Genomic DNA, 18,927 nt, shown 5'->3' with positions numbered 1-18,927 from the left:
ATCTGGCAACCGTATTCTAGTATCATCAGAGACTACGAGTGCTGCTAGAGGATCTGTAACGCCCCAATGACTAGGACAGCTTCCTGCTACGTTCCTCTACTGTTTACGCGCAGCAGTGCTATCAAACACCTACCTCTGCTCGTTGTAGCGTGTGTAGATTGACGATTATCACATCTTCCCCATTCTTTCAGTCTTGCGAGTCGCAGCGGAGGTATTTGGGAGTTTACCGCATCAACTGCGATTCTCAGGCGCCTGTCCCTTTCGGCCATTGGAGGATAACACGACATCGTTGGCACACAATCTACATCTCGAGAGACAGCCGTCCAGTGCCTTCTGTTCAATTACACAAGCAAAGATTCCCATTGACGCTTACGACACACCATTACGGCCTCGCTCGACAACAGTAGATATACGCGTATCATACTAGCACCACGAAATTGTCTCGATAGCCCCACACCACCACCACCACCACCACCAGCCAGCGCTCTATTCACTGAGGTTCTCGAGTCATTAGAATATTGTCCGATTGATCGTATCAGTCGCTTGAATTGTTACGTTTGATACTCGAGCGAATTACGAAACAGTCGACCCACTCAGTCATAAAAAGAATTGGAGATTGAAACATTTGTTCGGATTGAAGGATAATGGCCAACTTATTTGCGGGGGGCGCTGTCGATCCCGAGACAATATATACAAAGCAGTCTTGCATCGGTATATACACTTCCAAACATTCGCTATCATCAGCAAGAAAAGACACTGACTGGGATCCAGGCGGTGGAAGCTTTGGCAAGGTCTACAAAGGGTAAGCTCTCCATCAGTGCGCCAATGGGAAACGCTAGATGTCTGTCTTCATGATCGCTGACTTGAGACCCAGCGTAGATAAGCGGACTGGGCATTCGGTTGCTATCAAAGTCATTGATGTTGAGAATGCCGAAGACGAAGTCGATGACATCATCCAGGAGATCTCTATTCTGTCAGGATTGAACTCACCTTACGTCACGAAGTACTATGGCTCTTATCTCAAAGGATCGGATCTCTGGATCATCATGGAATACTGCTCTGGGGGTAGCTGCGGTAATCTTCTCAAGCCCGGTCTTATCCCTGAGGACTACATTTGCATCATCCTTCGAGAGCTGTTGATGGGGCTGGAGTATCTACATAACGACAACAAATTACACCGGGACATCAAAGCTGCTAACGTACTTCTTGGATCCAATGGCCAGGTCAAACTCGCCGACTTTGGTGTTTCTGGTCAACTTTCTGCTACCATGACGAAGAAGAACACATTTGTTGGCACTCCTTTCTGGATGGCACCCGAGGTCATCAAGCAATCAGGTTATGATCACAAGGCCGACATCTGGTCTCTGGGCATCACTGCTCTCGAGCTAGCCCATGGTGAACCCCCTTACTCGGACATACATCCTATGAAGGTTCTCTTCCTCATCCCCAAAAATCCTCCGCCACAACTTGAGGGTGATCAATTCTCTTCCGCCTTCAAGGACTTTATCCACCTCTGTCTCAGGAAAGAACCGAAAGAGCGCCCGAGTGCAAAGGACCTGCTCCGGCATCCGTGGATCAGACGAGCGAAGCGTACCACCTACCTCACAGAACTTATCGAGCGTTACGAACGGTGGCACGCCCGTAACGGCAACCGCGACGACTACGATGACGATGACTATGAGGAGCCGCCTCGCGCGAGCACCGAGGAAGAAGACCTGTGGGACTTTGGTACAGTCAAACCGGTGAACAGAAGGGCTCCGGGGCTGAAGGTCATGAATGACGCCGGCACCAATTCTAGGAACCACACGAGTCAAGCATCACGGTCAGACCGTACTTTTCCTAAACCAACAACCACGACAGAGGACGAGAATATGGACCGCCAAACTGTTCGCGCCCCATCCCCCACGAAAAACATGGACATGGCCCCACCTCCATTGCCCAGAGACGTATCACCATCGAAACGCGCCGATCTGCCACCCTTACATCCTATGTCGCCTGGTGCAGCTGCGCGCGTTCCTCTGCCAGCCTCGCCTTCGAAGGCTCAATCTTCGCCAGCCCGAAAGTCTTTAATTCGTACTCCTCCGCGAACTCCAGGGGGTGATGGATTCATGACACCAAAGGAAACTCCTTCACAGCTGCGAAGTGAACAAGCAACGCCACGCATGATCACTGACGACTTTATACAAAAGTCGATCGCCTCTGATATGTCTTCGTATATGCAAGGCCTTTCTATCAATGACACACCCGTCCGAAACCCATCGCAATCGTCGGGCCTTGCACAAAGGTCTGGCCCAGCGACTCAAGATTTTGCTGCAAGTGGCCGCATTCACGGAGGCCCTCGGTGGGATGGGATGTCGTCTCTTCAGCAGCAGCAAGACATGTATGACGCTGCTTCTGCATCTTCCCAAACACAATCACTATCTCGGCAGCCGCTGGGCTCTCGCTCCAACTCTGGGTCGTCGTCGTCGTCGTCTATTATTTCGATGGCATCCACATCAGGGCCCTCTTCACGACTACAGTCTGCACATGAAGCATCACGAACCTCACACAGGTCAAAGATCAACGATGATGGGAGCTCGCAATCTAGCGATTCATCACACGCCGACTCGCCATCTTCGGAGCTACCACCGCCGCGTCAATCGCAGCCATCATCAGCAGACCAGGAGATAACGGCACTGACCGGTGTAGTCATACCTGCGCTCGAGGCGGCTCTCCACCGCCGCAGCTACCAGCTCTCTCTGCTCGCCAAGGCCGCCACTCAGACAGCCGGAGGGAGCAGGTCGACAAATGCGCCACCACCGCCGTCCTCACAGGATCTATTACTGAAACGCCAGGCGCACGAGCAGATCAAACGTCTGGTCGGCAAGGCAGTGCGTCTAGTACGCGACATTGATCATTGGGACAACGTCGCTCCTGTAGGCATGGGCGAAGGGGTCGAGGGCTTCCTCGAGGGATTCCTGGAAGAGGTTCTTTGTAGGGTCGAGGCAGAGGACGCGTGAAATGTCTGTTCCGTGTGCCCTTCTACTTGTACCTTTTTTTCTTCTCTTTTCTTGTCGTCTCTCGTATAGATTCATCATATTGTTCAGGGGCTGCATTGTTCGCAATGAATGGAAAAAGTCCAATTTGGCATCGCGTCAATTTTATAACAGTATTCGTCTGGTCGTCGTTGTCGAAACATGGGATGACATTAAGCGTTTGTATTTGCTCGTTAATCCAGAAGTGATCCGTCTAGACTGGTCGTGAAATCCTGATTTCACAAGGGACACATGTCTTGGTAGGTGTCAATGTTCAAGCACAACGACAGGTAGTAGGAGGAGAAGGAGTGAGAAGGAACAGAAGAAGAAGAAGAAGAAGAAGGAGAAAAAGAAGAAGACTGGTTTTTCAAATCCAGAACATGCGACCAAGTCCGTACGATGACGAGACAACACTTTTCGGGAAGATTGTGTTATTCTCTCCCTTGCGGCTCACCATAACCAGACAAACAGATAAAGGCGGGCCAACGGCTCATGCTCGCTCGCCTCATCGAAGCATATATGTAAATACGTGCATACACGTCGATCGAGAAATCAGAATCCTTGATTAGCCAGGTACTCACTCCGTGCTTACAGCATGTACGGGCGTATAGCCACAGATACCTCTGTCCATGGTGCAAAGAGAGTGAGGGATGGGGGGGACCCTGTCCTTGTCGTCTTGTCCCTGCAATATCCTGTTGTTCAATCTACACGACTCGATGTTCTGAGGAATTTCCTTGGTCAAATACTTGTCTTTGTTTCTGAAAGCCATGATTGAAAAGAGGAGGGATTGGTTGGGTTGGATCAGGTCTGAGATGGGATTGAGATTCTATCTGGACTTGATAATATAAGACTATATGAACGCCTTGCCGATAGAAGAAGAATGAGAATAAGACGACGACGCATCGCGTTCTAGCGCTAGCGTCTTGCCGCGATCAAGGCCTTGGGGTTCCATATGGGTAGTAGTCTCAGCAACAGCACCGGATCCAGCATAAGTAGCATCGCTAGCATCCGCACACGCTGGCAGCTGCACTACCATTCTCTCTCCTGTATTTCCGTCCTTTATGTCTTCTTCACGAGCAGCTCCGCCTCGAGTCTGTCCCTGCTCTTGCCCCTCACTTGTCTCGACAACGGCGGGCCGTCTACGCAGGGGACCGTTCATGGAGTCTTTGCTTACCAGCTGAGACAATCGATCTTCTGGGCCGCGGTGCTTTTGTTTTCCTTGTTGCTGCTGCTGGTGTTGCTGACTTGTTGCTTCGTCATGTTGAACCCCAGTCTGCCCCCGCCGGCGCCGACCGAAGTGTTGCGCCACATGCGTCAACCGCACCGGCGGCTCTTCCCGCGGAGAATCAGCAGCGAGAAGAAGAGGAGAAGAAGGCGCAAACGAAGGACTCATCAGGTCGCCGCGACTGTTGCGCTGGAGTCTTCGAGCCCATTTCTGGCGCGCGGCGTCGCGCGCTCGAGTTCTTGGACTTGCTGCAGTAGTGGTTGATGGGGTAGGGGTGGGAGATGCTTCGCCTGGAAGCACCCAGCTGCGGCTGTGGCGTGGGAGGGCGAGCTGGGCGGCAAGGTCGGGGCTTGATGGATCTGTTGATGCAGGCCTTTGATTAGGGTTGTGCTCGCGCTCGATTTCGGATAGGTTCGAAAGTGCACTGGTTGATGAACCCCAGGTTTTCGAGCGACGGCTGTGGCCTGGTGCAGCGACGGAAGGCATGACCTGGAGTGCTGTAGAGCCTGGACGCAGAGACGAGTTGGCCGCCAGGGAATTGGTTTTCGAAGTCAATCGGCGGGGGTCTCTTGCAGGAGGCTCAAGGAATGATGAATTCGAGGATTCTGTTTGCTGACTGCTGCGACCGTGGTGCAGGCTGCCGCACATACTCGTCGCCAGAGGCCCGTCTGTCCTCATGTTTGACGAGCGTCGAGAGGAGGCGAATAGTGGCGATACCGTGCTGCTGCTTGCGCGATTGCGGATGAAGGACTGTCGCTTGTCTGCGAGTGGCCTGTCGTCTGTCGCGATACTATCGCTGCGGCTGACTAGACGGATGCTGCGTCGGTTGTTGACCTTGCGGATCGATAATCTGGGTATCGAGTAAGACGTATCCCGTAGTGTAGAGCTGGGTGGCTCTGGAAAATCCGACATGCTGGCAGACAAAATGCTTGTTCCATGCGTGTTCAGAGATGTACCACTGGTGCGATCACGAGTGTTTGAAAGACCGCTCTTGAATCCAAACCGTCTTGATGGGCTTGGCATACTGTCGTGCGAGTGGGTTTCGAAAGTATTTCCTTGACGTGTTTGAGCCTGCCAACTCTGCAGCAGCTTGGAGGCGCGCTTCCTAGGCGAGAACCTAAAAAATTGCGAAAGCCTCTCGTTCGAAGCAAGGCTGTTGTTCCGCGCCAATTCCGTAGCCGCAGAGTAGCTATGATGTGGAGTATGCACATTGCCCGATTCTCGTCCCCACTCAGGAATATCAGGATCTGCTTGGATCGTGGCCTCTCCGTCGCCGATGGAGCTGATGAGAGAGCCGGCATATCTTGGTTGCGGAGCCTCCAACTCACTGTAACGCGAGGGTAGGTGCAATCGCGGCGGTCTGTCGGGGACGCCTGCCGTCTTCTCTATATCTGGTTCTGCAAACCCATCCGATAATGTCACGGCTGTCAGGCCGACAGGCTGCATAGGTCTGGATATCTTGAGGTCTCCTGGACTATGGCTTGACTTGCGTTGTTGGTGACGACATAGCAGTATGATAGTGACTACTATCAAGGCAACTAGAGCGATGGACCCTATTACAGCGCCTACAACCACGCCTGTAGCCACGCTGCGTTTAGTTGGTCGTGCGGACGAACCAATCGTGCCCAGTACAATCGTATGCGTTGAAGAAGACTGCGGTGACAACGGAAGCGAACTACTGAATGATGTCGTGGTGGGGACTTCGCCCACCAGTGCAGCGTTGAGCTTCAGCTCGAAGGTCTGGGAATCCGTCCTTGGTGGGTTCAGAGAAGTGGCGTCGATTGTAATCATTACTGTCTGAGATCTGGTGTTCACTGGAGGTGTCCCATAGAGCTGCATTGTAGCCTGGTCGTAGTGAAGCCAGGGGCTAGCAGCACGGAGATTCATGCCCACAAGGACACCGCTTTCGCTGAACAACGATCGAGATACCGTGTAGGTGAAGGGTCTGCCAGCAGTAACACTTATGTTGGCAGTCCTGCCTGTGAGAAGAGATCTGTCCTGCTCCCACAAACATATGCTTTCCCTGGCCACATCTCCATAGACATCAGTCACGCTGATCTTGACAATCTGTGAGTGAAACCCTTGCGGTGGTGTTCCCACGATTTCTAGTGTCTCATTTTGATATCGGATCCATGAAGGTGCTTCAATGACGGCGGAAAGTATCTGACTGTGGGTGAGAAGCTGGCCATCTAAACGTGGGCTGGCTCTGATAGTGAAAGGCGTTCCAGCTTTAACAGTGACATCAGTCCGTTCCGATTCGAAGGAAAGCTGGTTTGGCGATACCTCAAGAGTAAAGGTTGCCACGACACCTGCGAATCCAACGACATCCGAGGCGATGAGACTGATACTCCATGACTGGAATTGTTCCGTTTGTTTTGGAGCTATGCCCCAAAAAGCTACCGAGTTTTCCTGAAACTCTAGCCAGGACGGTAGAGGAGTATGGTCGGCGAGCGTGGCATAGTATGTTGTGACTTGATTTGATCCTTCACGAAAGAGGTGCTTGCCGAATGTGATATCCAAGGCATCATTGGATCGCAAAGCCAGCGTCTCTGGGCCAGAAAGAACACCAGCTGCTGCCAATACCGCAGATGTGTTGCCTGTTATCTGTGGAGCCATATCTGAAGAAACGACGATCTCGCAAGGCATACTCGCAGACCCAGAATCGTCATTAGCAACGACGGTGAACTTGTTGGCTCCATCGTTCCCCTGACCTGGCGTGCCAAACAGTATCCCTGAGTCTCGATCGATGTTCAGCCATGCTGGTGGCTTGGACAAAGTATAGGAAAGGTTCCCATGGCCATCACTGAGAAAGGTGCTAGGCGAGAGTCGAAAAGCATACGGCTCCGCCACTCGCGCAACCAGCGGGACTTGAGCATTGAACGGCAATGCAACTTCAGGACTCCGTGCAGCCACAGCGGCGAGGAGAGAAGTCGTAGCCAAAGTCCATCGCCGGAGGAGATGCTGGTACATCATGGTCGCACCGTTGTATAGACCAGTATGGGCATCGGCGACTGCCTCAGGAGGAGCAAGTTGCGCAACAGAGCGAGGTCAACCTGCATATGGGACATCCCAGACATGCGACTGTGACACGACACATTATGTGTTCCTGCATACGTAGCTCGAAGGTATGGTTTTCTGCTATCGAAGCGCGTCCTGACACGCTGTCGCGTTTAAATATCGCTACATTAGTCCTTGCTTTACCACGGAGAAGGGCGATAGAAGCATTCTTCGAAAAATGGAGGCATGAAGCACCGCATTCCACAGCAACTCGGGGCAGCTAACGCAAGGAGGCTCGAGAAAACCACCAAGATGTCCGGTGAAAGAATTGGTGGATACACAGTGACTTTGGCTGCTGGAAATAATGAATTCGATCAAAGGATGTGTAATAAATTCAAGGCGACGTATCTGATAAACCTACCATCTTGTACCGTCCTGTCATTTACCACGATTGACAATGTGAGCGATACACGAGTTTCACACGCAATGAGATTGATTTCCCGGTCGTACACCTCGTCCTCGTCGAGATATTCATAAAGAACCAACACAAATCGTTTCGTCAAGCGAACACCGCACAAGAGCACAATGCTACTTGCTTGAACGAGCGCAGCTTTCACCATGGTACACCAGCGATCTACAGGGATTGTGGCGAGTGTGAATCTTTAGAGAGTAGGCATGCATGCCACCTGCTACTGTGCGTCCATCAGTAATTCAGCATACGCGTAGAAAAGCATGCACAATACGCACTGGCATGATCATTTCACACCAGAAAGAATGCCAGCCCGACACACTGTGTACTGTAGGACGAGAAAGGGCACCTTACCTTAGTTAAAAGTCATTAGTTATATGATTGGTAAGTATCCACGGAAACGCTAACTGAATCCAGCTGATCAACCTCGCGCGGCCCCTTCCCTAGTGGTCCAGAGCCATCCATTATTGCTATCAAGAAAACCAATTTATATATTATCTACCGCGCGTGCCACACACTCCCCTCTTCTTCCGTCCCCCCCATCTATAGATCAAAACCGTGAATGGACAACGACACAATGAGTGATAATTCCGACGACGAAGGAACCGGCGTCTTCGCCATCAGCGAAGACCTAGTGCCGAACCGCGAGCACAAAGCGGCCGGAGTCCTAACCGTAGACTTCGACGGCCTGCTCGAGACGGGGCCATTGAAGCTGCGCGAGGACTTGACCGAGGGATGCGGCGGAATGCTGTGGCCGGCGGGCATCGTCTTGTCGAGATACCTTCTGCGGCAAGACAAGGACTACATGAGGCATAAGACAATGTTTGTACGCTTGAGAGAAGGCGCGACTTGGGAGTGGCTCACAAATTTGACTGACGGGTTGCTGTTTTCGGCTGGTGTAGAGTTGAACTTGGTGCTGGTGGGGGACTCGTAGGGTTAGATCTACACCTCTTCTTTTTCTTCTTCATTCCTCATGACAATGGATCCATGTGAGGTTACAGAGAAAAGGAACACTGTGAAACTGACTGAACGAACCACAAAAAGCCTCTCAATAGCACTAGGATTCGAGACCGACTCCCCGATCCACCTGACAGACCAATTACCCATGCTGGGCCTGCTAAAGCAAAACATCGCGCTGAACTCCCTAATGAGCCGAGTGAAAGCCTCGATATACGACTGGGGCAACGCCGTGCCCTCGGACCTGCCGCAGCATCCAGATATCCTGCTGGCGGCGGAATGCGTCTACTTCGAGCCGGCGTTTCCCTTGCTGCAGCAGACGCTGAGGGACCTGATCGGGCCAAACACTGTTTGCTACTTTTGCTTCAAGAAGCGCAGACGGGCGGATCTGCATTTCATGAAGGCCATCAGGAAGACGTTTGTTGTGGAGGATGTGGCGGATGACCCGGAGAAGCCTGTTTGGTCGAGGGAGAATCTCTTCCTGTAAGTTCTTATTTGGTGTTGGTCATGGTGTTGCGGAGGGTGGGCTGATGATGTCTTTCATCAGATACAGGATTACGTTAAAGGAGCAGAAGGTGTAGAAGTGAGACTCGACTTTCCCTGCTGCGAATCCAGCTTGAAAGAGGGAGAAGAAGACGGCGAAAAGGACCATACTGGTCAAAGTCTTATTCAAGGGATGATGCGGAATAAAATCATCCTTGCGAGGCAAATCAGACTACTCATACTAGCCAGGCTCCACCAGGAATAGAGGAGACAAGAACAACGAAATAAAGACATCACTTACCATATTCGCTGACGCATGTTTGCCGTGACCTACAAGACTTGACCGTAGTTGTGTTGTACAAACATATGTATCCTCGGAAATCAAAGGGTCGAATGAATAAAAGATGCAACACGAAGAATGGGTCGGTGCAGCACAAAGCATGCTGTCGAGAATGTTCGACGTTGATCTGGCACGATATGAGACTCTCATCTAAGTGATGCTGCTTCAGCACCCAAATATGCTCAGTAAAAAACCCAAAGAACGCCACGCTAATTTTGGCCGAAATCATAATATCATATCCTCGAAAGTGAGTCCGTTCGAAAAGACTGCTAAGCTTTTGGTCTCTTGGAACTTGTCTGGCCGCTGGTGCTTTCACTCATGACACTCGCGCCCCTCTTCTGACCGGCGGTCTGTCCGGACCCGGATGCGGCATCGCCGCCTTCCCGCACGGCCAGCGATGGTCTCCTCTCCTCTTTGACAGACACACCGCCGGCCTTTTCGCCTTTGATCCGATGCTCGGCTTGGCGGACCTTGATCTCTTGCTCTTCTTTCTCGGCGACCTTGCGCATGTCGAGCAAGACGTGGACTTTCTGCATCAACTTCTCAAACTCCTCGATGACCTTTTGTGTAGGCAGGGGAATGATCTCTGGGATCTGCAAGTGAGCCAGCGTGGCAGCGATCCTTTCGGTCTGAATGGCAGACTTGGCGAGACGAGGCTTGTGCAGCTTGTCAGATGCAAAGGAGACACCGGACGAGAGTCGGTCGTGATGGGTGATGAAGAAGCGTTGTTCCGCGTGAGCATTCAGAGGACGCGAACCATCGGCAGAGCCAGCCAGTGAGTCTCTGGCGCCAGATTTTCGAGGCGCTGTGTTGGTGGAAATAGAGTCTCGGTGGGCAGAGGTGGCGGCAGGTGCGTTAGCACTCGGCGCGGACGATGGTGTCTGATTTGTCTGATCTGGGAGGTTCTTGAATTTGCGGTCTTTCTTCATGCGGTCGGCCTGGAGCAGCTGCTGGAAAAGAGCGGCCAGGGCTGTGCTCGAGCTGTACTGCGCGGCGGAAGCATTGGTGGTGGCGATGGGGAACTCGAGTCGATCACGGATCTCCTTGCGCTCGTTCTCGAGTCGCTGTTGGTTGATCATTATGCGCTGCAGCTCGGCGAGAAGAGCAGTCTCTTCGTCGACCTCGGCGGGCGAGCGACAGAGATGGGCTTGCGCGAGCTTCTTGCGGTTCATCTCGGCGCTGGGATTGTAGGACTGCAGTGTCTGGTAAAGAGCGTAATCGGACAGGTTCATCGAGGAGATGGGAATGTTGTGGGCGAGGACCTTTGCCCTGACGTTGTAGTAGCGCTGCTTCAAGTATTCCATGGAGCGCTGCTTGACTGCGACCTCTGCGCCGTCCTCGGTCTTTGTGGGTTTGAAGTCATAGCGGTCCACGACGACAGCCCACTTTTGTCCATACTCTTTGACCAGATCGACGAGGTAATCCGTCTCCTCCTTGGTCCAGTCGGGATCTTGCAGCTGGGCATTGTATAGTTCGTCCGAGTACTCGGGAGCGTCAACGGATACGTTGAACTTGGCGAACTTGTAGTCTTCCTTCGCGTGCGATTGGACATGCGATCGCTCGGCAGCAGCGGTATTGGCAGCAGCAGCAGCAGCAGCAGCAGCAGTGTCGGGTTCAGACGCGGTGGAATCGGCATGCTTTGGTTTGGCGACTTGCTTCCGGGCCCAGTGGTAGAGCAGCAAATTGTCGTCGCGAGCCTGATTGGCGAAGGGCTCCAAGATCCACGGGGCGGCTCGATGGGATCTCCTGGGTCGCTGCTTGAATCGTGGTTGGACGGGAATCATGGAGATGGGTGGACCTCGCTCTCCCATGAGTGCTGCAACCTCTCGCGCCATTCCTTTCTCCAATGCTTGTTTCTCTGCCGCCATCTTCTGCTTCTTCAGAGGCGGCGGGCGGGCGACATCTCCGGTCAGCCCCATGACGTCGCGCAAGTCCTGGGCCGACATTGTTCTTGTCTGGTTCGCGACGTTGAGTAAGTGTGGCCCGGGATAGCAACGAGCGTGCGGCTGGAATATTCAGGCGTAGAGAATCAAAGGCGTCAAGGGGTTGGAATGCAAGTCAAGATGCGACACAGTGGAGAGATGGAAAGATGGATGGAGCGTATGGAGGAAAGCGCGGATAATCATCGGAGGCCGATTCTCCGCTCCGCAGTGAACCTCCATCTGTACAAGTAGCAGCAGTGAGAATAAATAATAATAATAATAATAATAGGAACAAAGGAGTAGAGAGATGCAGCCCCCCGCAGTCTTGGCATTCTGGCTCCGGTGTTGTGTACCTTCCACCTTTACGGGACCTTGACCTTGACTGCTGCTGCACGGAGACATTCCTCATACTGTTTCGCGCACACCTGGACCGTATACACAGGGAGGACCACGGCTGCTGCAGATATCCCAACAGGCGACACCCTGTCCCTCTCTGCTTTCACGACCGACACGAATTGATCACGACAAGAAACCAAAACCCTCGCCGATCATGTATTCTGTCATCTTCTCCGTCTTCGCACTCGCAACTCTGCTGCTGCCTGCCAACGCGCTGTACTTCTACATTGACGGGCCTACCCAGAAATGCTTCTTCGAGGAGCTGCCCAAGGACACTCTTGTCGTCGGTGCGTTTCCTTTTTCCTCTCACTCCCATCTCAGCGTCCTTTGTTCAGACTGACGAAAACAACAAAAGGCCACTACGAAGCCAAGCAATGGCAGGAAGGCAGCCGCACGTACGAGCCCGTCGTGGACATGGGCATCTACATCAGCGTGGACGAGATCTTCGACAACGACCACCGCATCGTGTCGCAGCGGGGCGCCGCCAAGGGTCGCTTCACCTTCAGCGCCGCCGACTCGGGCGATCACAGGATCTGCTTCACGCCCACCAATGTGCCTGCCACTCAGGGCTGGTTGCCCTCTGGGCATGCGGTGGGCAATATTCGGTTCGAGCTTGATATGGCCATCGGTGAGACGAGCGCTATCGAGAGTGCCGACAAGGGCCAGATCCAGGATATTGTTAGCAAGGTCAAGGATTTGAATGCGAGATTGCAGGATATCAGGAGGGAGCAGGTCTTTCAGAGGGTATGTCTTTTCTTTTTCTTTTCTCGTTTCTCGTCTACGGAGGTGTGGCAATCGCTAACGTTTGGTTTGTGCATCAGGAACGCGAGGCCGAGTTCAGAGATCAGTCCGAGTCGACAAACGCCCGTGTCGTGCGCTGGACTCTTATCCAGCTTGCCGTGCTCGTCGTCACTTGCGCGTGGCAGCTCTCGCATCTGAGATCTTTCTTCATCAAGCAGAAGCTTACTTAGACCATCTACATATTTACACGTGTCGCATACATTGTTGTTGGGGGTGTTGAAAAGTGCATGCCTCCTTTTCCCCCCTGGCCGAGAAATATACCAAAAAAGTCTACCTATCAGCCATGAGCTCCTTTTCATCATGGGAGATTTCTCGCCTTTGAGATGTGACCAGTGAAAGCAAGATTTAATGCATGAAAATAAAAATGTCAAGTTCTCCATCTCGCCCTCCCTCCCCTATCCAGGCGCCTGCACGACCCTGACATTCCCCAGTATATTCTCGACATAGGTATCAGCATCGCCCTCGATCCTGCCCATATCCGCACCGTTCAGCGTATCGTTAAGAGCAGCAACGACCTCCCTATCCTCAAACACGGCTCTCATGACCTCCTGCTCCTGCACCCAGTACCGCTCTAGTTTGCCCCTGAGCATCGTATCCCTAAACACCACATTCCTCACCGCGCCGAGCCCTCTGAGCCTGGCCAGAACCCCCTCTAACGACCTCGTCGCAGCCTCCACCCTCTCCGCAGCAGCGAGCGGCTCGACAAACGCGCGTTTCGTCGCCGTCAAGTACACCATCCAGCCGAGCAGACCATCAGTGGCGCAAACAGCGAGTCTGGCCACGAGTCTCCGTTTCCAGAAGAACGCATCGACGTCGCCGGGCCGCGTGGCGCGCGCGTTGACGCCGTGGTCATACGTCGCCGTTGCAGCCACGTCAGCGAGCGCGAGCGCGACGCCGGAGATCAGCGCTGCGGTACGCCAGCGGGCTGCGTCGCGGCCGGCGAAGACGGCGCTTGTCACGACGCCGAGGATGGCGAGGTGGAAGAGGTGCGGGGCGAGGAGCGAGGGCAGGGCGAAGACCAGGTAGGCGATGCCGGCGTCTCCTGCGCGCGGATCCGCGATGATGTGTGCTGACGAGGCGAGCACGTCGGGGCCGAAGCGGAAGTAGAGGAGTCGGGCTTCGAGGCCGCCGCGCTCGAAGACGGCGCGTAGGGATTCTTCGGATGGGGTGAGGGAGTGCAGGGCTGCGAGACGGGTGAAGAGGACGTTGGTTGGGGTCTGGAGGCGAGAAGAGGTCTGGGTGAAGATGTTGGGTGGGGAGAAGAAGGGGAGGGTCGAGACGAGGGCGAAGAATGCGCAGGCGAAGAGGATGTTGAGAGCGCGGGAGGTGGATGAGGGAAGGGGAGTCGGGGGTTGGGTCGAGGGTGCTCGGATGGATCGATAGAAGGCGAGCACTTTGGGGAGCAGGATGGGCCCGAAGAAGATGACCAATGATTGTACGCTGTAGCCATATGTTGTCAGCTCCGAGTGTGTCTTTTTCTTTTCGATCTGAGAAAGTGCAACATACGTCGACCAGGGAATCATCGTGTCCAATTCGAGGTGCGCTGACCTGGGCAGGCGCTGGCCAGGTCAGGATAGATGGACGACGAACGACTAGGAAGAGACACGAATGTCTGTTGCAACGATGGCATACACTCTGCCTTTGCTGGGTATATGTCGTAGTTACTTGTATAATTAAATAGTAGTAGGTAAGGTACTGTACCTTGCAGCACCGTGTCGTAGCGGGCGTGGCTTGATGCTCCCCACGCTTACCTTACTGTAGATACAGTACTATCGGAGGATCGTGCCGCCTCCGCTGCCTCGTCAGCATAATCATCAAGGTAGGTACCGCAGTATCCGTCCTCGCAAATACACAAAACATGGCAGGAACCAGATCGAGCATCGTGTGTTTAGGCTCTCGAAATGGTGCGATTGGCGAAGAAAAGAAGAACATTAATTGGTTCGAATCAAGTGTTTCCAATATCGAATACGATGGTGGTGGTGATACTCATCGCTAGGTTGTGCATATACACAAGCCGATTCATTCCATGACCCAGGGGTATCCAACCGACAAACAGTCCAGCTCCGCTCCATACCATGTCTTCCCGGCAACAAACCCAGATATATAGCGCCTCGAACTCCTCGCTTGAAAAAAAAGATAAAATAAGAAATAGACATGTCGTCGCAAAGTCCACGAGATCCAGACCAACCCGATCAGACCCCGTTCACATGAGCCCGCTCAGGACGACCTTGCCCAAGCCTGCCACCTCGCTCTTGACCTCTTTCCGCGTGGTGTCGCCAAACTCCTGCACCACATTCTGCACGAGAATCTTTCTCACCATCTTGTCCGCTTTGGTGAAGACTTCGTTGAGTGCCGGCGTACACGCTTCGGGCCCGGGAATGAGTTGCATGAGGTTGTCGTAAGTATCGATGAGTATATCCGTCAAGGACGCAAAAGACACGGCAAAGTCTGGCTCGAAGGGCAACGAAGGTGTGCGGAGGTAGGCGAACTCGGGGTGGTGGTGATAGCCATAGGATGCTGAAGGAGGCATGGGCATCGTGTCCAGTGCCGCAGTGCTGGCATTGTGATCGGCGTCCGGTAGATGGATGCTGTCTGAAGTCGCCGACGATCGCCTTCCCGTGCGCATGCGCATTCCACTCTTGAACATTTGACCCATGCGACCTCTGGTGCCACTGCTGCCGTTCTCCAGATTCTGGAAGGTGTCGAATTCGGTCAAGACGGCGAGCAGAGCAGCTAGATATTCGACTGGACTGCCGCTCGCGATGTCGAGCACAGGAGGGATCGAAGTGCCGAGTAGATAGTAGCCCGTGGCGCGACGACTGATCTTGGTGGGCAGTAGAGACGGCATGTGACTCAGGTTCGTAGGGGTGTAGTGCATGGTGTTGAGATAGTATATCTGACCTTCGTGTAGTTTGCGCAGATAGTCGAGGGTTGCTATGCGCTTGTTGGAGATCTCGTTGATGCTGTTGTAAATGCTTGTGGGATTAGAGGGCCCCCCAGGCACAGTCATGGCCATTGGATTGCCGCTGTCGCTCGAGATGCTCGGCTTGGAGGCATAGGTCATGCCGGTGTCCTGTCTCTTGACGCCATGACCGAAGGGCGTGGCGAGCATGGAGAAGGGACTCTTGTGCGCTTGGTCTGACGAGGTCAGGTTCAGCGTGTCGCGGGAGCGGCTGTGCGGACTCTGAGTGATGCTGTCGAGAGGGTGAGGACCGGCGCCGGCAGAAAAGGAACCGAACTTGTTGTGGATGGTGCCGACGGCGTTTGCGCTGATGGATCGACTGACGCGGTGCAGACGAACGGGGGAATGGGCCGGGTGAGCAGACGAGGATGCGATGTTGGCGACAGACGGCGCGCGTGACTTGTGCAAGCTCAGACTGGTGCGAGAATCGTGTGAGATGAGTGAGACAGAGCGATGCAGATTGCCCTCGCTGACGGATGTGGGGATCGAAACAACGGATGACTGTCGGTCGCGATACTGTGCCGGATATTGTTCTTCCCGTGGTGATAATTCCCCGTCTCTGTCCTCTGACGCCGAAGGTGGAGTGACGGTAACCGTCTCTGGATTTTCCCATATAACTGTACCTGCACCTGCACTTTCTCCTCTACCTGTACCGTCCTTGCCGTCCTTGGCTTCTCTGGTCTCCCTGGCACTGATGTCTTTGCTCTCCTTGCGTTTCTTGCCACTAAACAACGACGGCCTCCTGCCAAAGACCGAAGTCGAGGCGGGTGGGTCGGGCATGGCTCGCTAAGGCACAAGTAGGGGAGAGGGGGTACAGTAAGGTTCAGGACCAAGGCATGCATACCTCGAGGTACAGTCAGGACAGTACCTTATTTTGGTAGAAGGTCGGCGGAGAGTCTCGGCATCCCGGTCCTTCCTCCAAAGCTGCGGGTGCTACTGTGCCTTTTTGCAATGGGTACAGAGATAGACGAATTGAAAAGGCTGCCGTAACTTAGCCTGAGCTTCCTAAGCCCTGACAGACCTGCACTCGCACCCCTGGAAGACCCTTGCTGCGATGCATCCAAGAGCAATGTGCGATGTGCGTAAACCTTAAATACATGCTCACTCCGGATGGGAATCGGCAGGACACCGCACCAAGAGATTGCAAAAGAAGCGGGCCGGTCGGAGGTTGCGGTGAAAGACATGCTAGCATCACCGATCTACCAATCCCAGGATAGTCGGGCTGCCTTACAGCATAAGGCATTTCCGTGTGGTCAGGTACCGACACAGGAGCAATCGATAAGGGGCTTCTCCAAAGCGAGCGAGGCGGCGAGCGAGGCGTCGAGCTAATGGTTGGTGAGACTTCGTGTAGTTGGAAAGACCGAGTGCAAGCGGCGACAGTGCCCCGCCATCTTCACCCCACCAAGGAACATCCTGTGCCTTACCTTATGCTAATACAGTACGACATTATCTTGCACCACATAAACCTTCGCCATCTATTGGCTTTCTAATTACTGGCTGTTGCTTAGTCTGAGGTCTGATCACTAAAGAGCGCCATCTTCTTGTTACTTGTCCGCTGTCCAAGGATTACTCAAGCGCTTAACTTTGCGCGTTCAATCCAACCCACGTTGTGACTTCGACCAACAAGCCAAGTCCGTCCCCTCCACTTTCTATAACATTTTGCCACATGGCTACCGATGTTAGTATAATACATGTTCATCTCCGACATACCCGTCACTCACCAACCCTGGAATAGGAGGTACCCACCCCGGGCAACTGGCCTGTGGACCCTCAGGAAGATGTGCCTGTCCGTGAGGAATGTATCTGGGTCGATGGTTGCTTCGACTTTGCACACCACGGCCATGCCGGTGCCATGCTACAAGCCCGCCGTCTAGGCGATGAATTATTAGTCGGAGTGCACTCAGACGAGGCCATCATGGCCAACAAAGGACCGACAGTCATGACACTCCAGGAACGGTAAGACTTCTTTCTCTGTGTATCTTCCTCCCTCCTCACTCCCACTTTCATCTTCCCTTCCAATCTCTGAACGACCACAATAGCTGCGCAGCAGTAGATGCTTGTCGATGGGCCACTAAGCCCATCCCCCATGCTCCGTACGTGACACAGCTTTCTTGGATCTCACATTACGGTGCCAAGTATGTCGTGCATGGAGACGACATCACCTCGGACGCCGACGGGTACGACTGCTATCGCTTCGTCAAGGAGGCTGGTCGTTTCAAAGTTGTCAAGCGTACGCCTGGCATCTCCACCACCGACCTTGTTGGTCGTATGCTTCTATGTACCAAGACACACTTCATCAAGGACTTGGATGCTGTGCTTGACGGTCGAGAAGGACCCGGAAGTGCAGCAGATAGGCAGAAGGAGGGTTCGGAGATGAAGGAGCGTATCACCGAGTATGCCAGTGATGCCTCAGGCAAGCAACCGTGGGTGGATGTGTGGACGTGGCACGCATCTGGTGAAGAAGGCTCCTTTGCCAAGATGGTACAAGGGCAGCACCCTAAGCCCGGCCAGCGCGTCGTTTACGTCGATGGTGGCTTCGATCTCTTCTCATCAGGGCACATCGAATTCCTCAAGCATGTCATCCAAGGAGAGGAAGCCGAAGCTGCACAAAGAGGCTGGGACAAGCCGTACAGTCCCGTCTATCTCGTGGCAGGCGTCCACGACGACGAGACGATAAACTACTGGAAAGGCGTCAACTACCCCATCATGAACATCTTCGAGCGGGGCCTGTGCGTGCTGCAATGCAAATACACCTCCGCCCTTGTGTTTTCCGCACCCTTCACCCCAAGCGAACACTTCCTCTCCACTCTCCCCTACAAAATCGACGCAGTCTACCACGGACCGACCATTTCCTTCGTACCGGGGACTCACGACCCCTACACCGACGCCAAGTCCATGGGTCTGCTACGCGAAGTCTCGGAACATCCCTTTTCGCACGTCAACGCCACGGAGATTGTCGACCGCATCCTCAAGAGCCGTGCGCTGTACGAAGAGCGCCAGCGCGTCAAGGGCGTCAAGGGCATCGGTGAAGAGGCCGTCAGGAGACGTGAGCAAATGGAGAGGGAGCAAGAAGCGCGTCAGAGCAAGATGAAGGAGGAGAATTGAGACCGAGTCGAATGAGTGGTGAGCTCTTGTCCCTTCTTCGCCTTTTTTCTTTTCTTTTCCCAGAAAATGCTTACCATTTCGGCAGCTAATAGTAGCGAATCAGCTCCACATCATAACAACATATATCTGTATCTGTCTCACGCGCCCATCCCATGACACGTGCACATATGCGTGACGATAAGAGTAGCATAGAGTATATAAGCGAGCAAGCACTATGTCTACTATACAAATCACGTGTGTATCATCCAACAAGGTA

General features: G+C 53.5%; 7 protein-coding genes across 7 annotated transcripts; 4 read left to right on the top strand and 3 right to left on the bottom strand.

Moving 5' to 3' along the window:
- Positions 1 to 644: 644 nt before the first annotated feature.
- AAFC00_002685 (uncharacterized protein) lies at positions 645 to 2,999 on the top strand (the record flags this gene model as incomplete). Its single annotated transcript, XM_069342036.1, has 3 exons — positions 645 to 711; positions 772 to 802; positions 875 to 2,999. The coding sequence occupies 3 exons, from the start codon at positions 645 to 647 to the stop codon at positions 2,997 to 2,999; spliced, it is 2,223 nt and encodes a 740-aa protein (XP_069198540.1).
- A 5,283-nt stretch (positions 3,000 to 8,282) lies between these two features.
- On the top strand, positions 8,283 to 9,243 carry AAFC00_002684 (uncharacterized protein; the record flags this gene model as incomplete). Its single annotated transcript, XM_069342035.1, has 4 exons — positions 8,283 to 8,527; positions 8,608 to 8,640; positions 8,750 to 9,145; positions 9,210 to 9,243. 4 exons carry the CDS (start codon positions 8,283 to 8,285, stop codon positions 9,241 to 9,243), a joined length of 708 nt encoding a protein of 235 aa, XP_069198539.1.
- A 511-nt stretch (positions 9,244 to 9,754) lies between these two features.
- On the bottom strand, positions 9,755 to 11,431 carry AAFC00_002683 (uncharacterized protein; the record flags this gene model as incomplete). Its single annotated transcript, XM_069342034.1, has 1 exon — positions 9,755 to 11,431. One exon carries the CDS (start codon positions 11,429 to 11,431, stop codon positions 9,755 to 9,757), a length of 1,677 nt encoding a protein of 558 aa, XP_069198538.1.
- Positions 11,432 to 11,957: 526 nt separating this feature from the next.
- AAFC00_002682 (uncharacterized protein) lies at positions 11,958 to 12,774 on the top strand (the record flags this gene model as incomplete). Its single annotated transcript, XM_069342033.1, has 3 exons — positions 11,958 to 12,090; positions 12,159 to 12,547; positions 12,625 to 12,774. 3 exons carry the CDS (start codon positions 11,958 to 11,960, stop codon positions 12,772 to 12,774), a joined length of 672 nt encoding a protein of 223 aa, XP_069198537.1.
- Positions 12,775 to 12,999: 225 nt separating this feature from the next.
- On the bottom strand, positions 13,000 to 14,127 carry AAFC00_002681 (uncharacterized protein; the record flags this gene model as incomplete). The annotated part of the gene is made up of 2 exons (XM_069342032.1): positions 13,000 to 14,044; positions 14,111 to 14,127. The coding sequence occupies 2 exons, from the start codon at positions 14,125 to 14,127 to the stop codon at positions 13,000 to 13,002; spliced, it is 1,062 nt and encodes a 353-aa protein (XP_069198536.1).
- Positions 14,128 to 14,807: 680 nt separating this feature from the next.
- Positions 14,808 to 16,346, bottom strand: AAFC00_002680 (uncharacterized protein; the record flags this gene model as incomplete). Its single annotated transcript, XM_069342030.1, has 1 exon — positions 14,808 to 16,346. The coding sequence occupies one exon, from the start codon at positions 16,344 to 16,346 to the stop codon at positions 14,808 to 14,810; it is 1,539 nt and encodes a 512-aa protein (XP_069198535.1).
- Positions 16,347 to 17,232: 886 nt separating this feature from the next.
- Positions 17,233 to 18,671, top strand: AAFC00_002679 (uncharacterized protein; the record flags this gene model as incomplete). The annotated part of the gene is made up of 3 exons (XM_069342029.1): positions 17,233 to 17,244; positions 17,302 to 17,522; positions 17,606 to 18,671. 3 exons carry the CDS (start codon positions 17,233 to 17,235, stop codon positions 18,669 to 18,671), a joined length of 1,299 nt encoding a protein of 432 aa, XP_069198534.1.
- Positions 18,672 to 18,927: the final 256 nt, after the last annotated feature.

Source organism: Neodothiora populina (assembly GCF_041146345.1).
Source record: "Neodothiora populina strain CPC 39397 chromosome Unknown canker_contig_15, whole genome shotgun sequence".
Classification (NCBI taxonomy): domain Eukaryota; kingdom Fungi; phylum Ascomycota; class Dothideomycetes; order Dothideales; family Dothioraceae; genus Neodothiora; species Neodothiora populina.
This window is presented reverse-complemented; position numbering and strand designations above follow the sequence as displayed.